At 40.4% G+C, this 21,999-nt stretch overlaps 1 protein-coding gene across 4 annotated transcripts in view; it reads left to right on the top strand.

The window, feature by feature from the left end:
• Positions 1-21,999, top strand: part of LOC111141378 (Ral GTPase activating protein catalytic alpha subunit 2) — a 316,071-nt gene that overhangs the window by 36,350 nt on the left and 257,722 nt on the right. For all 4 annotated transcript variants that reach the window (XM_022493879.1, XM_022493878.1, XM_022493876.1 and 1 more), the window contains exon 4: positions 16,697-16,754. In XM_022493879.1, the coding sequence (XP_022349587.1) occupies positions 16,697-16,754 (58 nt within the window). The remainder of the gene's footprint in view (positions 1-16,696; positions 16,755-21,999) is intronic.

The following is a 21,999-nucleotide window of genomic DNA, read 5'->3' as shown; positions in this document are numbered from 1 at the left end:
AGCAGGCTCTGGTTTGTAAAGGGGGCCCCTAGTGGTCTAGTACCTTGTCCCCGGGTGATTTAAGCAGGAGGATAGTGTCCCAAATTTGAGAGCCCATAAAAGGAAGTGGTTGCAGAAATGGATTTTGGATTGGTTGGTTTGACTGTCAAAGGCATGTTGGCAGGTACTGTATGTCCGACTTGGCAAATCCTGGGAGGGGCAGTCCCTCTGAGATCAGCAAGGTCCCAGATGTCAGGGCATCAAGACTACAGAAAATGAGAGCATGTCGTTAATACAGAGATGTTGTTTCAAGCTGCCTGCCATGTTATATGCCATTTCCCTTTGGTACAGAAATGCAGTCATTGGAGTTACTCATTTATGGTTAAGAAAATTCTAGAATTTGATAGCAAGGCCTTTCCTTTCTCCCACCCCCTCCCCCCCAACTATAATATACATTGACAGGAGAGGTTTAACTTCAGGCTTACACATGTTCTGATCTCACAATGCTACTCATTTATCTATTTTTCAAAGATCACAGAGTTGACATCGCAGATATATGGGACATTTGACTTCTAGATTCCTTAGGTGTAGATTTACCCAAATTACCTCACCAGATTAAATAAGTCCTGTTTTTTCCTTCCTAGAGACCTGCACGGGTTCTTTGTAGGTTCTTACAGTGTGGCCCGAGCTGGGCTAACACTCTGAGCCCCTGAACGGCCCCGCATGTTGCTGAGGGTGTTGTTCTGTGGAAGTGCTCTCTCACACATAGACTGCTTTGCTTACTGCCCCTTCACCTCTTGTTGCAGAATTTAGGTCTTGCCTCTTGGTTTATGCAATTCTCTTTTCAGAGCCTGCCCTTTGCTCTCCTCATCCACTGGCCCATACTTTCCAGCTCTGTTCAGACCCACTGATTTCTTCTGGCAACTCCAGCTAGAGGTGCCCATTTTTTCCTGTGGACTTGTATGATACACTCCGGTGTGACCATTTCATTATTGCTAGGTGTTCTCAGTTTTCCCTGAAGGTGGCTGTGCCTTAGCTTCCTAATGAGACTGTAGAGTTCCTGAGGCCAGAAACCATTACGTTTAATCCTTTGTAACCCCCACAGTGATTTGCACCTGTTTCTATTTATTGCTGGATTAAAGCCTCTTAAATTCTCATCTTATCTCTGGTGGGATTATTTGTTATTTTTATTTCAAAAACATTTCCCTTCCTCACCTAAAACTCTAAGGATAAAAGAAATAGGAAGAAGGTAGCTTTAGATCATGTGTTGATTCTGCTGAGCTGCATGGCCTTGAGGTGGATACTTGCCCTTTCTTTACCTTGGCTTCCGTGTGTGTAAGGTGAAGGACTGGGACTGGCTAGCCCTGAGGTCTCTTGTAGCTCTACCATCCCGTGATGCTACAAATCAGGAGTTCACAGGCAAGTCTTTTAGCATGAAATTTCATTTCATGCTTCTGCTTAGTTTTCCATATTAGATCGACTTGATTCTGACTAGCCTTTGCAGATCTAAAATTCTCAGTTGCTTTTTCTCAAGGGCAGCTCTGTTCAGTAGAACTTTGTGAAGATGTTAATGTTCTGTGTCGGTGCTATCCAATTAAATAAGCATTAGCCACATGTGCTGTTCAGTGCTCGAAATACGGCTGCTGTGACTGAAGTTTTAATTTTAAGTAGGTTCATTTCATTTAAATTTTAAAATTAAATAGCCTCATGTGCCTAGTGGCTACTGATTGGACAGAGAAGCTCGATAGTCTATCAACAGAGCTTGTTACCTCATTAGAAAGACTTACTTCTCTTTGTGAAAAACTTGGCTAAATCATCAGCACATTTGTGTTCTTGTACAGCAGGGAACTTAAGGTTGAGGGTTTTACTGACGCGGTTTCCCTGGGCTTCTCAGGCTTTGTTACCACAGTGCCCTTGACTGGAGGGAAGCATGGTTCCAAAGTGGCCTAATGCAAACATAAAGTGGAAAAGCCACACACAAATCCGTTCTACTCATCTCATGCTTGTTTTAGGATGAAAAGAATACTTTATATAATGGCCAAATGACGCAGTACTTCATGTTTCCATCACACTCCCATCTTCCCTGCACTCAGTTCCCTCACCCAAAGAGAAAGAAAACACTTTGAATGTCATTTCAGGAAGAGGTATGCTGTGTCTCCTCCTCCTTTGCTTCGGTGGGGGAGATGCAGGTCGGAGAGGCGTGGATGGTAGGGGCAGACCGCAGCAGGTGAGTGCCGATGACCTGTGGGCTTCTTCAGGGACACACAGAGGAAGGGGAGTAGGCTATGGTCACTAGTGTTTGTTTCTTAATTACTGTTGAAGATGAAGTTTGGTTGTTTGATATTTACCTTAGGCCTCCTACCTACCATCTCCCTTCCCTGTCTGTGGTATGGAGGTAATGCTGGAGTGGAGGCAGTTCTCATGCATATGGAGTCTTGCTGGGTGTAGTTAGTTTGGGAGTCCCAGCTGAGTGGCAGTGGTTCTAGGGCTGCAGGGGAAGCTGTCTTACTTGAATGGAATTCAACACTGGTCCTCTTGTTCTTTATTGCTCCAAGTGAGCTTGTAGAGATAGTGGGTTTAACGTCTAATTCTTTAGCTCAAAGTAGGAGGAAAGGATTTTTACTAGCTTTTCTGATACCAAGAACACAACCGGACCCAGTGCCTTGCCCAGAGTTGTGCAAAAGAAGGTGAAATGAATGGCTGGTTTTCACTCTCTGTACAGTTGCTTTGTATTTGCTATCAAAAATTGGAGTTTTGATATTTTTTCCAGTATAGATGGAGATCATTTATAACTTTTCATACTTAATAGCATCACTCTACCTCAGATATTAATAAGAGAGAAACATTCCCTGAAGAAAAACTAGAATTATGAATATAATAGGGATACAGATAATTCTGAGATGTTTGTTTCCATTTGTTCCCCCCCGCCCTCCATTTTCCCCCCACTTCATTTTTTTTCCCCCACCTTCTTTGTCCTTCTGTTGGTGGAACTGCGTATCTTTTAAAACTCTTTGCAGATGAAAATAAATCTGAAGACCATGCAAGCATTCAGTGGAATAGCTTGGGCTGAATCCTAGACAGACTAGCACATTGAGGGCAGGTATCCCGCAGGATTAAGTCATAATCCTTTTGCTTTCTTTATGTAACGGCTAACACCTTTTTTTTAGGAGCAAAACCACATAGCAAGAGAGCAGAATTGTGGTTTTGCAATTAACTGGTTTCCACACACCTGCTGTCCTTTGCTGTATTTTTCAGGACTTCTTTCAGATGGTCCAGTGTGCAAACATACTTCCACGCTACTCCCTCCTTTTCATGCCAAGTGAAGGACTTCCTTCCACCAACCTCTCATGTTCTTGCTGCTTTTTATTCTTTTTTCCATGAGGACCACTTTACTGTTATTGAGTGGAGGAGGGACAAGAACAAACAAAATGAACAAGAAAAACAGATTCTTCTTAAATCCTTGGAATTTAAGTTCTTATTGAGGATTTCAAATACTTGGATGCTTCCATGGATTTTTTTTTTTTTTTTTCTTTTCAAAGAATGATGCCAACCATGAATGCAGCTCCTGAGTCACTGCAATAATTCTGAATGACTGATTTAAATTGGAAAAAAAGAAACAAACAAATAAGCAAACAAATCTAGTGTTAGTTCACATTCCCTAGAGAACAGTTTTAAAAGAACTGAGCCAGTAGAGACACCCAGCTCCAATCCCCAAAGCTGTCCTGAATTCCAGGTGGTGAGCAAAATCAGTGCCCTGCTTATCCCGAGCAGAATGTTAGGTCACTTTTTTATGACATCAGGGGTATATTTTAATGTGTTATTTGCATTTTATATAAGAGAGGTATGTATGGAATTGTTCTGGCTTCACAGCATTAGTCATACTTGTTTCTAGTATTGTCGATCGAGCCCTTGGTTGGGAAGAATTCCAGGTGACAGCAGTGTTGTTATGGTGTAGTGTGATCTGCTCCATGATAAACCTTGAGGCCCCTGTGCAGGGATCATAGTAGAGGCCCGGAAGGCCCGTCGTGCCCTTTCCTCATTTGTCTCTCATGTTCCCGGCAGTAGGGAGTTAGCTCAGAAATCACTTCTCCGTTCTGTGCTCTGTAATGGATACTGGGATAATAATCAAACATAGGGCCTAGGCCTTTCATTTCTATAGCCTATGGTGATACTGGTGTCTGCTTTGAATCATGAAATGTTTATGATCTGCAAATGGGAAGAAGGAAACAAAATATCAACATCCAGTCCTTTCTAGGGATCCTTGGAATAAATACATTGCTTGAGGTTAAAATTTGATTATCTAACTATTGCATTTTAATAATTTGAATTAAACTACAAGTGTCTAAGTTGAAAGAAGCCATTTTCAATGGATGTTTTAACTTCTAAATTTACTATTTAAGAGTACAATTTTCTTTATGCCTTGCATTTTCTGGTGAGAAACTTGGGATTGACCCAACAGGATATACTGAATTATTCAATTCACCTGAGGGAAGGGAAACTGGAGACATGTTTGTGGAAGTCTGAAATTACATTCTGGTGATTATCTGTTGTGGTCCAGATGCTCTGAGCTTCCTGGCACTCTGGCCTCTCTCACGCAGTGTGCTGCCTGACTCGTTGGTAACCAACACTCTCTGAACAGGCCCTCTGGAAGGCAGCACTAGCAAATGCTTCCAAGAACCCTTAAAGGGCAGCTAGTAGAGATGGCATCAGGACTAAATATATGGAAAATTCACAGTGGCATGTTGTATTTATTGTTAGAAGAGCAGGAGAGTTGTAAAGAGCTTTTTCTGTCCCTTTAAATTGATTTGTATTAGTGTGTTCACACAATTTGGATGAGTTGGTTTCTTTTTTTTTAATTTTTAAATTTTTTTTTTATTTTTTAAATTTCTTTTCAGTGTACCAGAATTCATTGTTTATGTACCACACCCAGTGTCCCATGCAATACGTGCCCTCCATAATACCCACCACCAGGCTCACCCAACCTCCTACTCCCCACCCCTTCAAAACCCTCAAGATTGTTTTTCAGAGTTGATAGTCTCTCATGCTTCATCTCCCGCTCAATTTCCCCTAACTCCCTTCTCTCCATCTCCCCATGTCCTTCGTGTTATTTCTTATGCTCCACAAATAAGTGAAACCATATGATAATTGGCTCTCTCTGCTTGACTTATTTCACTCAGCATAATCTCTTCCAGTTTCTTTTTTTGTAAATTCAGGACAGAGTTGTACCAAGGTATGCTGTAAATTTTCTCTGGCTTGTTTTGTTTGGATGTGTAATGTGGTGTCTGTTTCAGTGACACCTAGTGTTTGATGTGCTTGTGACACAGGCCAGGTTGGAAGGAGAGTCTGGCTTAAAGTCTGCATGAGGTGCACCAGCTGTTCTTGCAGACCTTGGGCATTCGCTGAGTGAACTTGGCCGAGTGGCCTGTCCTGAGTCGATTGCAGGTCTGTGACACTTTTTCTTCTTTTTAAAGTAGTTTATTTATTAATTTTAGAGAGAAAAAGAGGGGATAATCTGGATTGTTGCTCATTAAAAATAATCTACTGCAATTTGATTTTCGTTAAAAAGATGTTAGACTTTTGCATGATATCAAAGTGAAAAAATAACCTCTTACAGTCAGTCTATCAAGGGCTTACAGTACCATGTTTTTGGATATTAGATTTTTAGTATGATGAAAATGGTATCCTATCTTTTTCTGTCTGTTTTGATCAGTATTGATAGTACTTTCTCCACTCCATGGTTCTATACATCTCATGTTGGTGCTCTTGAAAACCCTCTTTTCCCCACTGCCTCAGCCTTTGTTCAGTCTTCCCTCCTACTGGAGTATCCTGCTAACTAACTAATCTTGTTCTTTGATCTTCTGCCTCTTCTGTCTCCCTCCCCATCTGGAATGCTCTTTGTATAATGTAACTCTGATTCCTTTGGCCTTTAAGATGAAGACTAAACTCCCCGCCAAGATGTTCAAGGCCCTTCCTGATCTGGTCTCTGCCTACCTCTCCATGCCTTGTCACCCACCTTACTTTTGCTCCTACTGGCAACAAAGCGGCAGGGTTTTTTGTTTTTGTTTTTTTCTTGCTAACTGCTTAGTCTGCCTAAAATGTCCTCTGCTGCCTGGCTTACTCCTTTGTATTCTTCAGGATCAGTTCAAAGGTGATTTCCCTTTGGAAGTGTGCCTTGTCTGTACTCACTTCCTTGTCCATATACTGACATCCCTGATGCTCTTGCCTTTCCCCTTTGGGCTGTCATTTTTAGAGCAGGAACAGGATACTATGTTGCTTTATCTCTGGTCCCTCCTATGGTACCTGACACAAAAGAGGCACTTAAGAATATTTATTAATGAGTCAAATAAACAGTTGATTTAGAGGAAATTTGTTTTAATTACCTACACTACTACCAATTCAAATCCCCATCTATAGCTTAGTGATTTGCTGTACTCAGAGAGGGTTTGTTGTCATCAAATTTGCTTTGCTTTTCTTTAATATTGATTTCTTCCTTAAAAATCAACCTTTTAGGGTGCCTGGGTGGTTCAGTGGGTTAAAGCCTCTGCCTTCAGGTCATGATCTCAGGGTCCTGGGATTGAGCTCCACATCTGGCTCTGTGCTCAGCAGGGAGCCTGCTTCTGCTCCCTCTCTCTGCCTGCCTCTCTGCCTACTTGTGATCTCTGTCTGTCAAATAAATAAAGAAAAAAATCTTAAAAAAAAAATCAACATTTTATAAGCTTTTTCAGTTTAAACTTATTTTTATGTATTTCATTCTGGTGTTACAGAAAATTAAACTCTACAGATTTTTCTCTTTTTTAGCTTTGGCCAATTTTTGTTCTACAGCATTCACATTGTTGATAATCCTTAGTCTATAATTAGAAGGTTGTTTTATTATTATTTTTTTACTTGATTGTTGCTCACAAGAATGTTTTAAAGTCCTTATGTACTTCCAGTGTTTTTTAGTTTAAACTCTCAAAGGTGGACATGAAGTGTATTGAGTTTACTCATGATTTGTGCACCTCCTACTTTGTGGGTTTATTCCCATGGCTTAGAAAAATAACTTTTGGTATATTTTCATGAGTGCTAGAATCTGCGAAGTGAAATTTTGTTTCTCCACATATATATTAAGCTACTGTTAATTGTATTCAGAGTTGCTGTATTGCAATGTTTGCCCTCTTTTATCTGTCAAGGATAGAGTGCATTAAAGTATTCTATGATAAATGTATTTCCCCTCAGTTAACTGCATTTCTTTTATTTTCGTGTACTTTTTTGTTTTATTTTCATCCTGTGTTATTGGTTGCCTAAATGTTCATATTATCACTATATTGTGAATTACACTTTTAATCTAATTGAAATGATTCCCTTTGTCCCTCTTAAAGCCTTTTCACTTGATATTGATACTACTTTGCTGTGTGTTTGTGCCGATGCATGCCTGATATGTCATATTCTTTACTTTATTGTTAATCTTTCTGTATTTGAAAGCCATTTCTGACTGACTTGGTCTCTGGTAGAGGAACTTAACCTGTTTGTATATATGATTTTTTGTGTGTGAAAATCAACATTCTTGGTTTTTCTTCTACTTTTGTTTTTTGGGGGAGAGGTCACTTTCACTTTATGGAATATACTTTGTGATTTGGAAAATATACTTTCTATTTTCTATCATTCCAATAATTATCTTTATTAATATTTTTAGACCGCAAATTTATTTATTTATTTTTAATTTAAATTTGATTAGCCAACATACAGTACATCATTAGTTGTTTTTTTTTTTAAGATTTTCTTTATTTATTTGACAGATAGAGATCACAGGTAGGCAGAGAGGCAGGCAGAGAGAGAGGGGAAGCAGGCTTCCTGCTGAGCAGACAGCCCAATGTGGGGCTCGATCCCAGGACCCTGAGATCATGACCGAGCTGAAGGCAGAGGCTTAACCCACTGAGCCACCCAGGTGCCGCACCCACATCATTAGTTTTTGATGTAGTGTTCAGTCATTCATTAGTTGCGTATAATACCCAGTGTTCATGGTATCATGTGCCCTCCTTAATGCCCATCACCCAATTACCTCATCCCCTTATCACCATCCCTTTCCATAACCCTCAGTTTGTTTCCCGGCGTTAAGAGTATCTCATGGTTTGTCTTCTTCTCTGATTTCTTCCCATTCAGTTTTTTCTCCCTTCCCCTATGATTCTCTGTACTATTAATAATTATCTTTAAATTAGCAAAATACCATTCAAATCTTTTTTCTTCTAATTATTCATATCAAGAGTAAAGCAGTACTTGATGATAACCCCATCCTTTTACTTTCATCCCATATATTTTTTGTAGTTCTCACTACTCAGCTATTTTAAGTATTTTATATCCAGATTGTTTTATTATAATATTTTTAGAATGTTATTTCTCTTAGGTTAATCATTTTGAGGATATACTATAGTTTTTATAATCATATTAACTCCTATTCTATAAATATAGCTCACTTTTACAGTGTTTATAACCTGCACCTTTGTTTTTGGATTAACTAATCTCTGTATTTGCTGGTATATAAATTTGCTTCATATGTTGCGGAAGGCAGATATGTGGCTGGTATAACTCCAGCTCTAGAATATCTTTATTTTAGCTTCAGATAAGTATATCTGACTATATACTTTCTAAATCATAATCTTTTTTTTTTCCTTAAAATTTTGAATTTTGTTTGCTTTTTTAAACAGCTGTAGTTTACTCTAGCTATCTTTATGATGTATTGGATTCTTACATAAGCACCTGGTCTACTTTGGAACTTCTCTTCTCCATATGGGTGGTATTCTGTTGCCCATTCTACTTGGCTTGGCCTACAGTGAGCCATTGACCACACTGTCTTCTGGAGCTTAATGTTGCAGAGAAGAAGACTATGAGCCTGATTTTTGTTCCTTCATAGATATTCTGCTTTTGTAGATTTGTGTAGGATTTTTAGTTAGACACAGAATGTACAACTTTAAACATGCTCTCTCTAGATATTTATCTCCATTCAACCTATTTAGTTCCAGGGAGGTCTTGTGATGCACAGGGTTACAGTAGAGGACTCTGTGGGACTCTAGATTTATGCTTTCCATGTTTCATTTCCATGTAATATTTTCTGATTTCAATATGTGACTTATTTGTGCATCACCATTTTCTTTATTTCCTTAGATCGTAAAAAAGATTCAGTGTCTTCTTGGATCTTTTAAGAGCATAGCTCAGAAATTCTAAAAAAAATTACCCTATTTCAGCAAATCTCTTTCAGAAAGTGGAATCTCCATTTTTGTCTTGGATGGTCCCCTCCTTTGCTACATATTCTGGATATGTTCTGCTTTCATGCGAGGAGCACCAACCCCCCCCCCACCACCCCTCATGACTCCTTGCAATTTCGTGTGTGCTTTAAGCAGTACTTTCTCTGTGTGGTTTGGTTGTAAATGGGATCCTTCACCCTTTCTAGATTTTAATTGCTTAATGTCATTTTCAACATTTTAGTATTGGTTGATCTCTACAATATAGGAGGGAGAAATTAGATGTCCCTCCATTTTTATTACGTTCCATATTTCCTTTAGATGTCTTTGTCTTATATTTTAGTCTCTCTTTTGAAATATTTTCATTTATTCACTTTTACCTTAAACAAGAAAAGTATTGCCTCTCAAGTGATGATCCTAATCAAGCATTAAGGTTTTCTGTAATGTTTGGAAGCACAATTCCACACTCAGTTATCTTTATCATGTACCTATTTGCCAGTTTCTGTGTTTCCACCATGTTAGAGTGTGGACACCTTCCTTCAAATGAGGCATTTCCTGTGTGTCTATCTATAAACATGAACTAAACTTAGAATCCTGTTGTCTTCCTCTTTTTCATTTCTTACTCATTCCTCTCTGTGCATGAAGTGTTTCTTAGGAAACATGATGTGCCAGGCAATGTTCTTGAGACTGGGGATACAAGATAGCTAACAGAGGATTCCTTCTCTCAAGAAATCCAGCACCTAGCAGTGGGGTGGGCCTTGTGTCCCTCTAGCTGAGAGAAGCATGCTGGGGAGGAGTGTGGTGAGAGGTATGGTTGAAGTGGGCCCTTCTGAGAGGTAATGGTTCAGTTGGATCTTAAAGACTGGAGAGGATGTAACAAGATGGAGCTGTGCTTTCCTTGCTCAGGAACGGCATGGCTAGTAATCAGATAGATAATGTACTGTTCTGGATGGGATTGCCATATATGAAGAAAGTATACCCTTTTTAGCTAAAAATGTAGTCATCTTATACTTAACATGATGCAGTTTCTTCTGTTAGCTCATTTCTCTGAAATTTTAGGTTCTCAAGTAAGTGTTGACACTTACTTCAATGCAGTGTTCAATGCAGATATTTTGTCCACACTGGATGGTTGAGTCATTGTTAGTAAGAGTTGCGTGGCTAGGCCCATGACTGCTGAAGAACAAGGTGCCCTCTCTCTCTGTCTTCCTGGAAGCATCCATGCTTCCAGCCTCCTCCTCCTGTGAATCTGTCTGAAACCAGACTGTCCTTGTGGCCCAGGTTCTCCTAGCATTCCCTTTAAACCCACTGCCCAGTTGTCAGAATGTTTCTGACCTTTTATTACTCAAAAGATCAAGTAACTATGACTTTTACTGTTCTTTTAAACCAAACTCCCTATTTTATCCCTTGTCAGCACTTCCTTTACCTCACACCCTGTGTCATGTAGCTAGTTTCAGGGAGAGTTGCATCCTGTGTTCCCTGCTTCTGGACAGAACAAGTTTCGTTGGCCATTGTTTTGCTAGATCACCTCACATGAGTTAGGATGGGATCTTGTCCTCATTCTTCATCGTCCTTCCTTTCTAAGTGGAATTAAAATCAAATGTGAATCAACTGGGATATGTTGTAATCATCTGGTAATAATGTGGGGAAAAAAGGTTTCCTCACACGAATTAAACAAAGATCAGCAGTTTTAAAGTACACTGAGGCATCTTGTATAAACTGCAGCTTGCATTTCGCAGTATTCCTGGTCATGCAGTAGGTTCTGAAGAAAAAAGCACTATAGATAATCAGTTAAAAGAATGACAGATTTCCTGATGTGCCAATCAGTAGTAATACCTAATTTTGATTTCAAGTGTGCTATAATGGATTACCGTATAGATGGAGCTGAGCACTGAGCATTCAAGGGAGCCATGTGTTTCTCAGGAAAGTAATATTTATTCACAATGTCTGACTTTCTTGAAAAATTTTTTTTATTTTACTCTCCAGTGAAAGTACAAACAAGATGTCAATTGCTTATGTGGCATTCCCAGTAGTGTAGCTTAGAATATCAGCTGCAGTAGAAATGCCATAATGTATTTGCCTCAGCAAAGGTAGGCTTCATGTGGGGCTTTCTGAGGGACAGGCTTAACATTTTGACACAGATAGTCATATGGGGCTTTACTTTTCTTGACTTCAGAGACCTTAACGCATACACAATGGTCCTTGCAATATTTGGCACAAAAAGAAGCGGTAGCGTGGATGACGTTTCAATGTTGTATAAGTGTCTGTCCATTTGGGAATGTTTTTAGCAGTTTAGACTTTGGGCATGGTATTTCATAGCCAAACCTTATTGAGTTTGTTTTTGCATGTCTTTAAAGTCCATCCATTTTATAAACCTGAAAACTTTTATCCAGAAGTGGTGATGATGATAGGCCTGACCTCAGAACAAGTTGGAGACTATTAGTGGCTACTGACAGCATCCACGTGTCTAGATACAGGTCATCTTGCTGTGTTCCTTAGCTTTCTTTATATTAAAAAGACATTTTTCTCTGTTGCACATTAAGAAAATAAACCCAAGTCAAGGAGACAGAGAAATATTTTGGAAAGCTGAAAAACATGATTCAGTGCCACATTTGTTTCCTGACTAAAGTTAAAGTCTGAAGAACAGTCGGCATGGCAAACATTCATCTGGTCCATATAAGATCTCCTCTGGATGTGTGGAGTAATTCTCTCAGCATCTTCTGTATTATCTTTTAAAATCCAATGGCAGGATGGGATCAAAAGTTGATCCTGGAATGCAGCTGGGGTGCCTGGTGCCCTTGGTGGAGAATGCATAAGAAAAGATATGAGTCAGTGCTGTACCATTCACTCAGGAAGAGTGAACTGCAAGGCAGAAAAAGGAGTGTAAGGATTCACTGGGCCTAGGCTTTCATCAATGTGAGGCAGCCCATTTACAAGAAACAATGCCAGCAGAGATGGTGTCCCTGGAGTAGGGTGCATTGCTCTTAGAAGCACTCAGCCTCTTAATGTGATGAAACTATTATAATTGGTCATTGGAAGATGATTGTGGCATAGAGATGTGCTGCTCACATTGCCCTGCAAGAAAAAATTTGCTACCGGTCTGCAAGGAGCAGGGTTAGCTGGCGACCCGAGGTTGTCAATGCCTTCAGCTCTCCAGCCATAGTCAGCTCTTATCCCCAGCCAGTGACTGAACAAGGTGGTGGTATGAGGACGTAGCCGTTTTCAGGCCCCCCAGACCCCTCTAATGTGCCATCTTTGCTCATTAGCTTTGCTAAGCTGGTAGAGACTTTCAGCTCTGTAGGATGGTCTGAGGCTCCCTGCCCACCCCCATTTCCTCATTTCCCTCCCACAGATGTTCTGTTCCAGTAAACGAGGGAAGTCCTAATTCCACCACAGTATCCATCCCCAGAGAACTCAGCCTGCAGTGATCATTGTTCATCTGTCATCAGACATACTGAACTAGCCTCTGTAATCAATTTTTCAGTGAAGGGAAGTAGGAGTTAGAACCATAAAACAGATATGAATGGAGGCCATCTTTTTTTCTTCAGTCTGGAAACCTCCTAGGTCATCTCCAGGCCGTGCTTTTTCTGGACTCTGGAGTTGTTCATTTGGTTAGCAGCAGCCTGACTGCTGAGACCCCGTTCCATATTCTCAGGTCCAGAGTTGTCAATTTTCTCTTTGCTTGCGATGTTTTCCGTAACTGTAGACAGCACTGTGGGTCCTGTACTCCTGTCTATATCCTTGTCTGCAGCTCATGGGCATGTTGAGGTGTCCATTCTGTTGGTAGGACAGTGCTTGCGTGGGTTCTTGTTAAAATACTCCATAGATGACGGACTTTTACTTCTGACCCCTTTTACTATATGGAACTTAAAACACAACCTGGTTTTTGCCCTTGCTACCTTTTGTGTATTACTCATCTAATATACATATTGGTATATATTGCAAGGGAAGACCTACTTGATTTTTTTCCTTCAAGAAGCCATTTACTTGCCTCTGCACAATTTATAGATCGATCGATCCTGCCTGGTGTTTGACAGCTGGCTGAAAAAGGTTATGGGTTCTTCAGGCAACAGCTAATGTTGAGTTCACTTGATTTAATACTGAAGTTGCTTTTCTTATATTTTCGTTTGCATGTTTTCTTGTATTTTCCAGCATCTTTTAACTTTTTCTAAGTAGTTGTACATACAGTCATAAGTATTTTTAATTTCTTAAGACAAACCTGCAAAACACCTGGCACATTGAAAACTTCTTTGACCTGTGCATGCCTGTCTCCAGCTTCTGCTCTTCCTTCTTCATCCCCTTTTTTTTTTTTGAAGATTTATTTATTTATTTGAGAGAGAGGGAGAGAGAGAGAGAGAACATACACAAACACGGGAATCAGTAGAGGGAGAGGGAGAAGTAGACTCCCTACTGAGGAAGGAGCTTGACTCTGGGCTGGATCCCAGAACCCTGGTCTAATGACCTGAGCCAAAGGCAGATGCTTAACCAGCTGAGTCACCCAAGTGCCCCTTCTTATTTCATCCTTCCTGTCTTCGGAGAACTTCAGTGAATCAATATCCTCATTTCATTTCCTTGTAAGCCCTCTCAGAGGGATCTTATACACACATCTTCTGCAGCTACCTATATTCTGTTACCCTCCAAATCCTGCTTCTGCCCTCCAGGGCCATGTATCGAATTGGATAGAATATCTCGTCGAATAAGTCCATTGACACCTTCAGTTCCAGAATGTCCAGAATCGAACTTGACATGCTTCAGTTCTGGGATTTCTTCTGGATTTGATATCTTAGATAGAAGTGTGGCCATCTGCTGAGCCACTGGGAAACCATTCCTGAGTCCTCCATTCACCACAAGTACTCTAATCACGGTCTTGACAGGTTTACCTCCTGAATATCACTATTACGTGCTTCTCTTTATTTTGCTGACCTTTGTCCAGGCCACTTCATTCCTTGTCTGAAATGCTACCATTGCCTCTTCCTTGATATCTCTGCCTCTCCTCTCAGCCATCTTAATTTCCTCTCCAGCTGGAACCCATTCAGTGACTGCACAGTGCTCCCTGAGATCATGGCCTCTCCTGCCTCTCCAGGCCCTTCTCCTCCCCTCCTCACCTACCTGCCAGCCAAGTGGGCTCTCTTGCTGCTGCTGTTCCTTTCAGGTACCAGGCTGTCTTTGCCTCTTGGACTTCACACATGCTCTTCCTTTTGTTCCTGTTCTCCACTAGGCTAATTTAATTAATTCTGTAAGTCTCCACTCAGGAGTCCTTTTTTCCTGGAACCATTCTGTGAAGCTTCTACTGAGATGAGGTGCTTTCCCCACCCCTCCACAGCTCCTCAGGGAAACTTCTTCTTTTTTTTTTTTTTTTAATTTGACAGAGATCACAAGTAGGCAGAGAGAGAGAGAGGAGGAAGCAGGCTCCCCTCCAAGCAGAGAGCCCCATGTGGGGCTCGATCCCAGGACCCTGGGATCATAACCCAAGCCGAAGGCAGAGGCTTTAACCCACTGAGCCACCCAGGTACCCCTCCTTAGGGAAACTTCTCTCAGGCTTTTATTTCCTCTGGAATGGTATTTTCTTCATCCTCTCTCTTGCCCACTAAACACGAAACCTTTATAAGGAAGAACGAAGTAGTTCGTGAATATTTACCTTTTTTCTGCATTGCAGATGCCAAGCTTGGTATCAAATGTGTAGGTATTTTTCAGTAAATGGTGTTTGATGTGCATGTGCCCATTGTGTGTTTATAAGTGCATTTGAGTGTGTGTCAGCATGAACACATAGTCAAACAAGATATAAGATACCCTGTAGAGTTATGGGCTATGAGATACGGAGCCAACATGTTCTAGAGGAAGTCTGAAGTGGAAATGTAGGGTAGAACTCCTGTGAGTGATTGTCAGCATGTGATCAGGTACATACTGCTTTTCATATATATAATCAGAAATAGTCTTCAGTGTAGTCTGTGTAGAATTTTCATCCGTGTAGATGTGTGGTGTAAAGAATTTATAACAAAGACTGTAACTAAATGCATTTATATTTTCTTGTTTTTGTTTGTCAAATCTTGAAAAATTAGTTCTTTTCAATTATACAGCTTTTATTTTTTTGTTTAGATTTTCTTTACTAAGTTTAGGGTTTTAAAAATGCCCACACATTTTAATGTATTTTCATGTAAATATCGTTAAATCAATGACCTGTAGGGAAAGATCAGGTCCATCTTATGTTAACGTGAACAGAGGACCATAGCAAAGATTAGGAAACTTGTAATACTCAAAACAGTTGTCCAAGTAAAAAGCCTGCATTATTCTTCTCCTGAGTATTTATTTGAGCACATGCTGTGTGCCAGCCATGCTCTTGGTGCTGGGGATGCTTCAGAGAAAAGACAGAGATGTTCTTTTTCTCAGGGCTGACACTCTGGTGGAGGGAATACTGCCTTTAAATGAGTGAAGGTGAAGATGACTTCAGGGAGGGGCAAGGGTTAGGAAGACGACAGAAGAGGTGGTAGAGAGAGCATCAGAGTAGTGGTGAGGTGGTGCCCAGAAAGAAAGAGGCCCAGAAAGGCCCCTGTGGGGAGGTGGTGCCTGCAGTGAGAGGACTGGTGAGGCAGCACCATAGGCACAAGGCTGTGGGTGGAAAAGCCTCCAGGGGAAGCAAGGAGTCCATGCCGTTAAAGCCCCCACATCTCACGGAAGTTTACCTGTCATGCCTTTTCTCAGAACATCAGGAGATGTTCTTACATGTTCATGGAACAAATGAAGTAAGACAAGTATATGTTACTGACCCAGGGGGAAGTTAAGACAAGAAAATGAAAACAAAACCAAACCTTAGGCTGCCTCAGATGGAGGAGGCAGTTGATGAGCTGGGAAATATACTTATTCAGGAGATCTGGGTATACATGTTTTACCTTCATCTTTCTCACTGTTAGACTGTTAGCCTAGGTAAACCTAGGATGGGGTTTTGTTATGGTAAAATAGGGATGTGTTATCAATACCAAGAAATAGATTTTGATCAGTTTTTGGATTTCTAAATTTCTTAACAAGGTGGTTGCTGAGAAAGTACAAAGAATCTTATGACCCAAGAATAACTTGCCAAAACTTATTGGAAAAATAAGTGGGGGAAAAAAAGAAAAAGGTCATTTGGGGTTTTTTTTGGAAAAGCTACTTTTATTAGCTAAATACTCTTGTATGTCATTCATTTATTCCTTATTGTATCTTCCAATATGTGGGGTGAAGGGTGTGGAATTCCTAATTGCAATCCTAAACTTATTTTTAGCCACTAATTTCAAGAAATTCTTGACAGTAATTTCATTTTGTTAACCCACTGTATGTTCACAGTCTTATCCTTCTGGATGTTCATCTTTCTTCCTGACACTGGTCCTTGTCCAGAGACTAATAATGATGATAATGGGAAGGGAAAGCGGAAGGTGAAAAATGAAGTGTGTAGTTCATATATAGTACTATCATGAAGTGTGTAGTTCATTTTGTCTTTATATATTAACAATTTTTTTACATTTGTTTTATAGAAAATACTGCAATTTCTACCTGAACGAATTTTCTTTCGATGGCATTACCAGAGTATAGGTAAGAAAATTTAAAGATTTCTAAAATTACAGATTTTTTTTTCCAGTTGACTTTTCAGTAATGTTTTATGTAATTGGCACCTTCAATACTAGGTTACAACAAGGAATGGTAACAAGGACATGCTGGTTAAATGTAAGACAAGTCCCACCTGGACTTTGGAGGAAAATAGAATATCTGTCCCTGCGCCAAAAGTGCTTCTTAGAAAGGATGTTCACAGACCAGCAGCACTGGCCTCACCTGAGAGCTTGTTAGAAAACTCCGAATGTCATGCCCCAGCCGGACCTACCAAATCAGTCTGCATTTTTAACAAGAGCTCCAGGGGATTCTTGTGCACCAAATTGTTTGACAAATATTTGATCCAGAGTATTTTTTTTAATTTTTTATAAACATATAATGTATTTTTATCCCCAGGGGTACAGGTCTGTGAATCGCCAGGTAATCCAGAGTATTTTTGAGTAACTTTTTGTTTTTTTCTTATAAAAATATCTTGTTCTCCAAGACTTTCTCACTGATGCAGAGTTCTTCTGTTTGAAAGCTTTCAGGTGTGGCAGCAGGAGGGAACTTGAAATATAGCCAAGTTAGCATCGCTGCCCTTTCTGTGCAGCCATCGACATTGAACAGTGTTTCCTCTCAATGTACTATTCATGGCACAACTCGTGTAATTTGTGCTATTGACTGTGACTCCTGCTTTCTGTTTAAAGAGTGTCTGGTTTGGTCTTTCTCCCTGTTTTCCTCCTTGCCAGATAATCACATTGAGGAGAACGTAACGTCATAATGGGATCTTAACTCCCTCATCATTCATTCATTCAAATACCTATTGAGGTAGAAACAAAGTTCTGGGGCAGAAACAAAGACTATTTCACCATGCTTGTATGGTATAAGCTGATTGCCAGGGCCGGGGATAAGTTTGAAAAAAAAAAAATACAGTATAATTGCCACTACAAAAAATGTACTAATGGTAGCAATGAAGAAAGTTGAACAATTCTCTTCAGAGGACTTGAGGAAGGCTTCAAAAGATGTAATCTCTACCTGAGCCTTGACATAGAAGTGTGGAAAGGGTTTCCTAGATGCGAGATCGATCTGTGAAAGACCTGGGACCTGAAAGAACATGGCACATTCTGTGGATATTTCAAAATTCAGAATCCCAAATTTCATTTAGTCCTACTTACGTGAAAAATATAATGGACCCTTCTATAAATGGAACTATTTGGTGAAGTCTATGTAATAAATACATCGACTGAACTGAATGATTAAATCATTACTTGAAGGTAGATGCCTGGGTCTTTAAATCTTTCAAATACACAAAGAAGGTTTTCCTTTAAATTATAGTGTTATTGGTAGCATTTCTTTTAATTGATACTTGATGTTGTGTATTTAGGGTAAAAATCTAAAAATCAAATGGTAAGTATAATCTGAAGAGGAATAGTAGGGACTTGTAATACTCCGTGGTGTTGAAGGAATGGATGAAAATGAGGATAAGTGCACGCAGAATTTTGTATTTGTGCTAGATATAATCTGTCCATTCTGCTTATGTCCTGTCTATGAAAACCATCCTCGTTTGCTACAGAGAGTACGGTAAAATGTCTGCAGATTAATAGGCCCCCTCAGCTTGGATAACCTTACTGGGACTGGGTGTAGAAATTCATTTGCTATTTGTGCTGTGAGACTTTATGCATGTAGGAGGCGGTGTAGGGGATTACCTTAACTCTGGCTACTATTACCACATGACTAGTTAAGAGTGCAGGTACAAGCAGCTTTTTACCCAGTTTAATAGTGTCTGACCGAGAGCAGTGACTCTTGGATGGGGACTGCGGAGTGCTAGTCTCCTGAGCCAGCCTAAGAGCAGGTGCTTTTTATCTATTCTGGTATGTAGAAGATCCTAGTTTATCTCGTGCATAGAATAAGCTGGCTGGACAACACGGTCAGAAAGAGTCATGTTTCAGAATGTTGACGTTTGAGCATTTGCATATAAAATCATCCTTGTTTTGATGCTTATATGCTTAGTACTTGAATCAGACTGGCTCCTTCCAGATGCATGTATCTTTGCCTGATTTTTCAATCTGGGTAGAAGTTGATGGTTAGACAGGTCCACATACCTTTTATGATGATCTTCAGGTTAAATGTCCTTTGGAATCAGAAGTTTTCAGAGTTTTAGAATGGCAGTGTGTGTTGTGTTGATGTTCAGCAAACATTAACCAAAGTGGATATCTTTATGTTACACCCCAGAGGACTGGACAACACCCTGTAACCAAGAGGATTCTTATTTCTGTAGCCTAAGAGATGAATATTCAGCCCCGGTGGGATAACTAATGCCATAATAGCCTCAGCTTAGTTGGGTGTTGCCGCCTTAGGTGTTCAAATTCAGGTCAGATCCTACCCACTAGGAAATTCCACACAAAAGCTTTAGTTTTCATAGCTTCTTGGGTTTTGAAATGGCCAATAATTGATGGTAGATTAACAATTCTACACACATTCTTTTTTTTTTTTTTTAAGATTTTATTTATTTATTTGACAGAGAGAGATCACGAGTAGACAGAGAGGCAGGCAGAGAGAGAGAGAGAGAGGGAAGCAGGCTCCCTGCCGAGCAGAGAGCCCAATGCGGGACTCGATCCCAGGACCCTGAGATCATGACCTGAGCCGAAGGCAGCGGCTTAACCCACTGAGCCACCCAGGCGCCCCTCTACACATATTCTTGACCTCACTCTCTTCCATTCTTCCCATTTTATTCAGATTTGTTAAAATGGCTACCATATGTCATTAAGGTCTTGACCAAGTTTGTTATAGAAACTAAGAAACTATAAGGAAACACCAGATTTCAAAGGGAAAGGATTGTGCCTTAAATATTTCCATAGCATCGGTATCTTCTTGGCTTCTGCGAAACCTCTTGAGGCTAGCACAGGAAGCTTTTCACTAGTCAGCTCCAGACTTTCTAGGTATTTAATGTTCCTTATGTTAGATGTTTTATATTCCAGATATCTAATATTTCTGATCTAATATGAAGAACACTACTGTATAAACTTCTTAATTAAATGTTCCTGTGGCTGATAGTGGCCAAGGTGCTCTGGAATACTGGGTTAGAACCTTGAAGCTGGGTTGACACACCACTGAGTGGGTATGCTTCCTGCCCCACACTACAAATAATGTCCCTAAATATAGAAACCTAAAATAAAAGCAATTCCTATATTCTGCAAGTCTTAAAAGTTGTCAGACCTACTGGATAGCCAGGTTTTATACACACACAGAAGAAGTTAATTTGAAATATCAACTGGCAGTGTTTGAAGTCAGTTTCTTGTCATGCCATGTTGTTTTGTCCATAGCAAAGAGAGAGGTTCTGTTTCTCTCTCAACTCTTTTTAGAGGGAGAAAATAGTCTATAAGTTTCTCTGTGCTTAAGGATTTTAAGGCTGGCTGCTTGCTATATATAAGCCTTTGAATGAGGAAACCTGTTTGGACTCTTAGTGTTGTAATGTGAATGAACACCCTTCATGATTCCAGGCATCTTGAGATACTGCTTCAAGTGAGGTTTAGAGAGTAAGAAGACGAGGGAAGTGGCTGACAGACACTCACCAACTGTGATGTCTGACAACGTGCTACTCAAATGTTTGTAAATTCCCATGACTAATTATGAATGGGGAGATTTTCCGAAAGTCAGTTTTACACGAGTACATCATGGGGGACAAGGGTGGGCACTTGACATCTTATCTGTATAATAATGAGAGTTGCCAGCATGTGAGAAGATGATAGGAGTGGCACATCAGTCAACCAAGGCTGTCTGGTGCAGGGGCAGGCTATGGCCCCCTTTCATGTGCCCATGCATCATCAGTGCAGGATTCAAGTTCTCTGTGTTTAAGAGAGTTTACTACTTATGAGCCTCTAGGAAGTAGATGTCCTGTCCCATTCAGGAGACAGTGCCTTGCCTGAATGCAATACATGTTTTTTGGGGGTTAAAGGGTTTATTTTGTACTAGAGATGTTTTATATAAAAAATCTTCAAAATAAATAGCCATTGGGTTTAAAGGGTTGGGCTCAAGTGGAAAATACACACATTACCTCATGGGTTTTTTATAGGAGTCATCATTAATCCAGTTTGTTCCACTGGCTTCTTCTTATACGTAATATAAAAACTAGTGGACAATTAAACTGCAGATTTGTTTATGACTTTTTAAGAGTATCCCTTGCTTTATACCTTGGGCTTCCCAGTGGCCTGACAGTGCTTGGGATGTGAAACAACTTCTGAGCAGCTGTATTTCTTAATGTTTCTACAGCTCACTGGGCTCTAACTACTGCTCAGAACCCTGAGCTGGACAGCCCTTCCTGGGTCGCTCATAGTCAGGATACAGTACAAGCCCGTGTTCCTGAGGGAGCAGGGTTTCCTGTGCACTTTACAGTAAGGGTCCCTCAGAGATGCATCACAGCCAGGCTGAACTACAGGGTCCCTGCCTGCCTTGGTGTCCACCAGGTGGTGGCTGGGCCTAATGCCCCTTTGATCTATTAGGTGTCATCCCAGTGTCCTCTCTGGGGTGCTTTTTAAATCATTGCCCTGCATTTCTTGCCCTCCTTCCCACTTTGTCCTCGACCCTCTGGAAATCCTCTTACTGGGCTAAGCAGTAGCCCTAGAGCCTCAGCCTCTTGGTTTCACCTCCTCAGCTTTCTGAAACATGGCTTTTCTCTCAGCCTTCTTTGTCTCCCCCAAGCCTGTGGGAGTGAGATCATAGTCTTCCTTTTCTCCAAGGCCCATTCCAGACCTCATCCTCCACCCACTCTGTAGAAACCTTTCCCTTGACTAGGCCTTGTTTGTCCTCATTACTGCCATGTCTCCTGATCTGCTTATTCGCCTTTTTTTTTTTTTTTTTTTTAATAGCTTAGCTGTCTCCGAGTCCTTTCCCTTCTTGCCAGGTTACCCATCAGCTCCTTGACCCCTAACCCTCCATGGTTTCCTGAATTTTATCTTCTGCATCCTTGTCATCATACAGACCTGTATCTGAGCACAGCCTCTGTCCTCCTGGTTTTTCACTTAGTCGCTTCCAGACCACCTGCTCTGTTTTTTCCTTTTTAAAAAAGCAGCTCTTTTTTGGGAGTATAACTGACATACAATAAATGATATGTGTAGATAATGTTAATTTTGAGAAGTTTTGACATAGGTGTATACCTGTGAAATCATTATGACAATCAAGATAATGAACAGAGCCATCATTCACAATGTTTTTTTTTTAATTAACATACAATGTAATATTTGCCCCAGGGATA

This window comes from Enhydra lutris, unplaced genomic scaffold (assembly GCF_002288905.1).
Source record: "Enhydra lutris kenyoni isolate GAN:26980312 unplaced genomic scaffold, ASM228890v2 scaffoldscaffold6, whole genome shotgun sequence".
NCBI lineage: Eukaryota > Metazoa > Chordata > Mammalia > Carnivora > Mustelidae > Enhydra > Enhydra lutris.
Note: the sequence above shows the minus strand (reverse complement) of the source record. Positions and strands in the feature narration are given on the sequence as shown.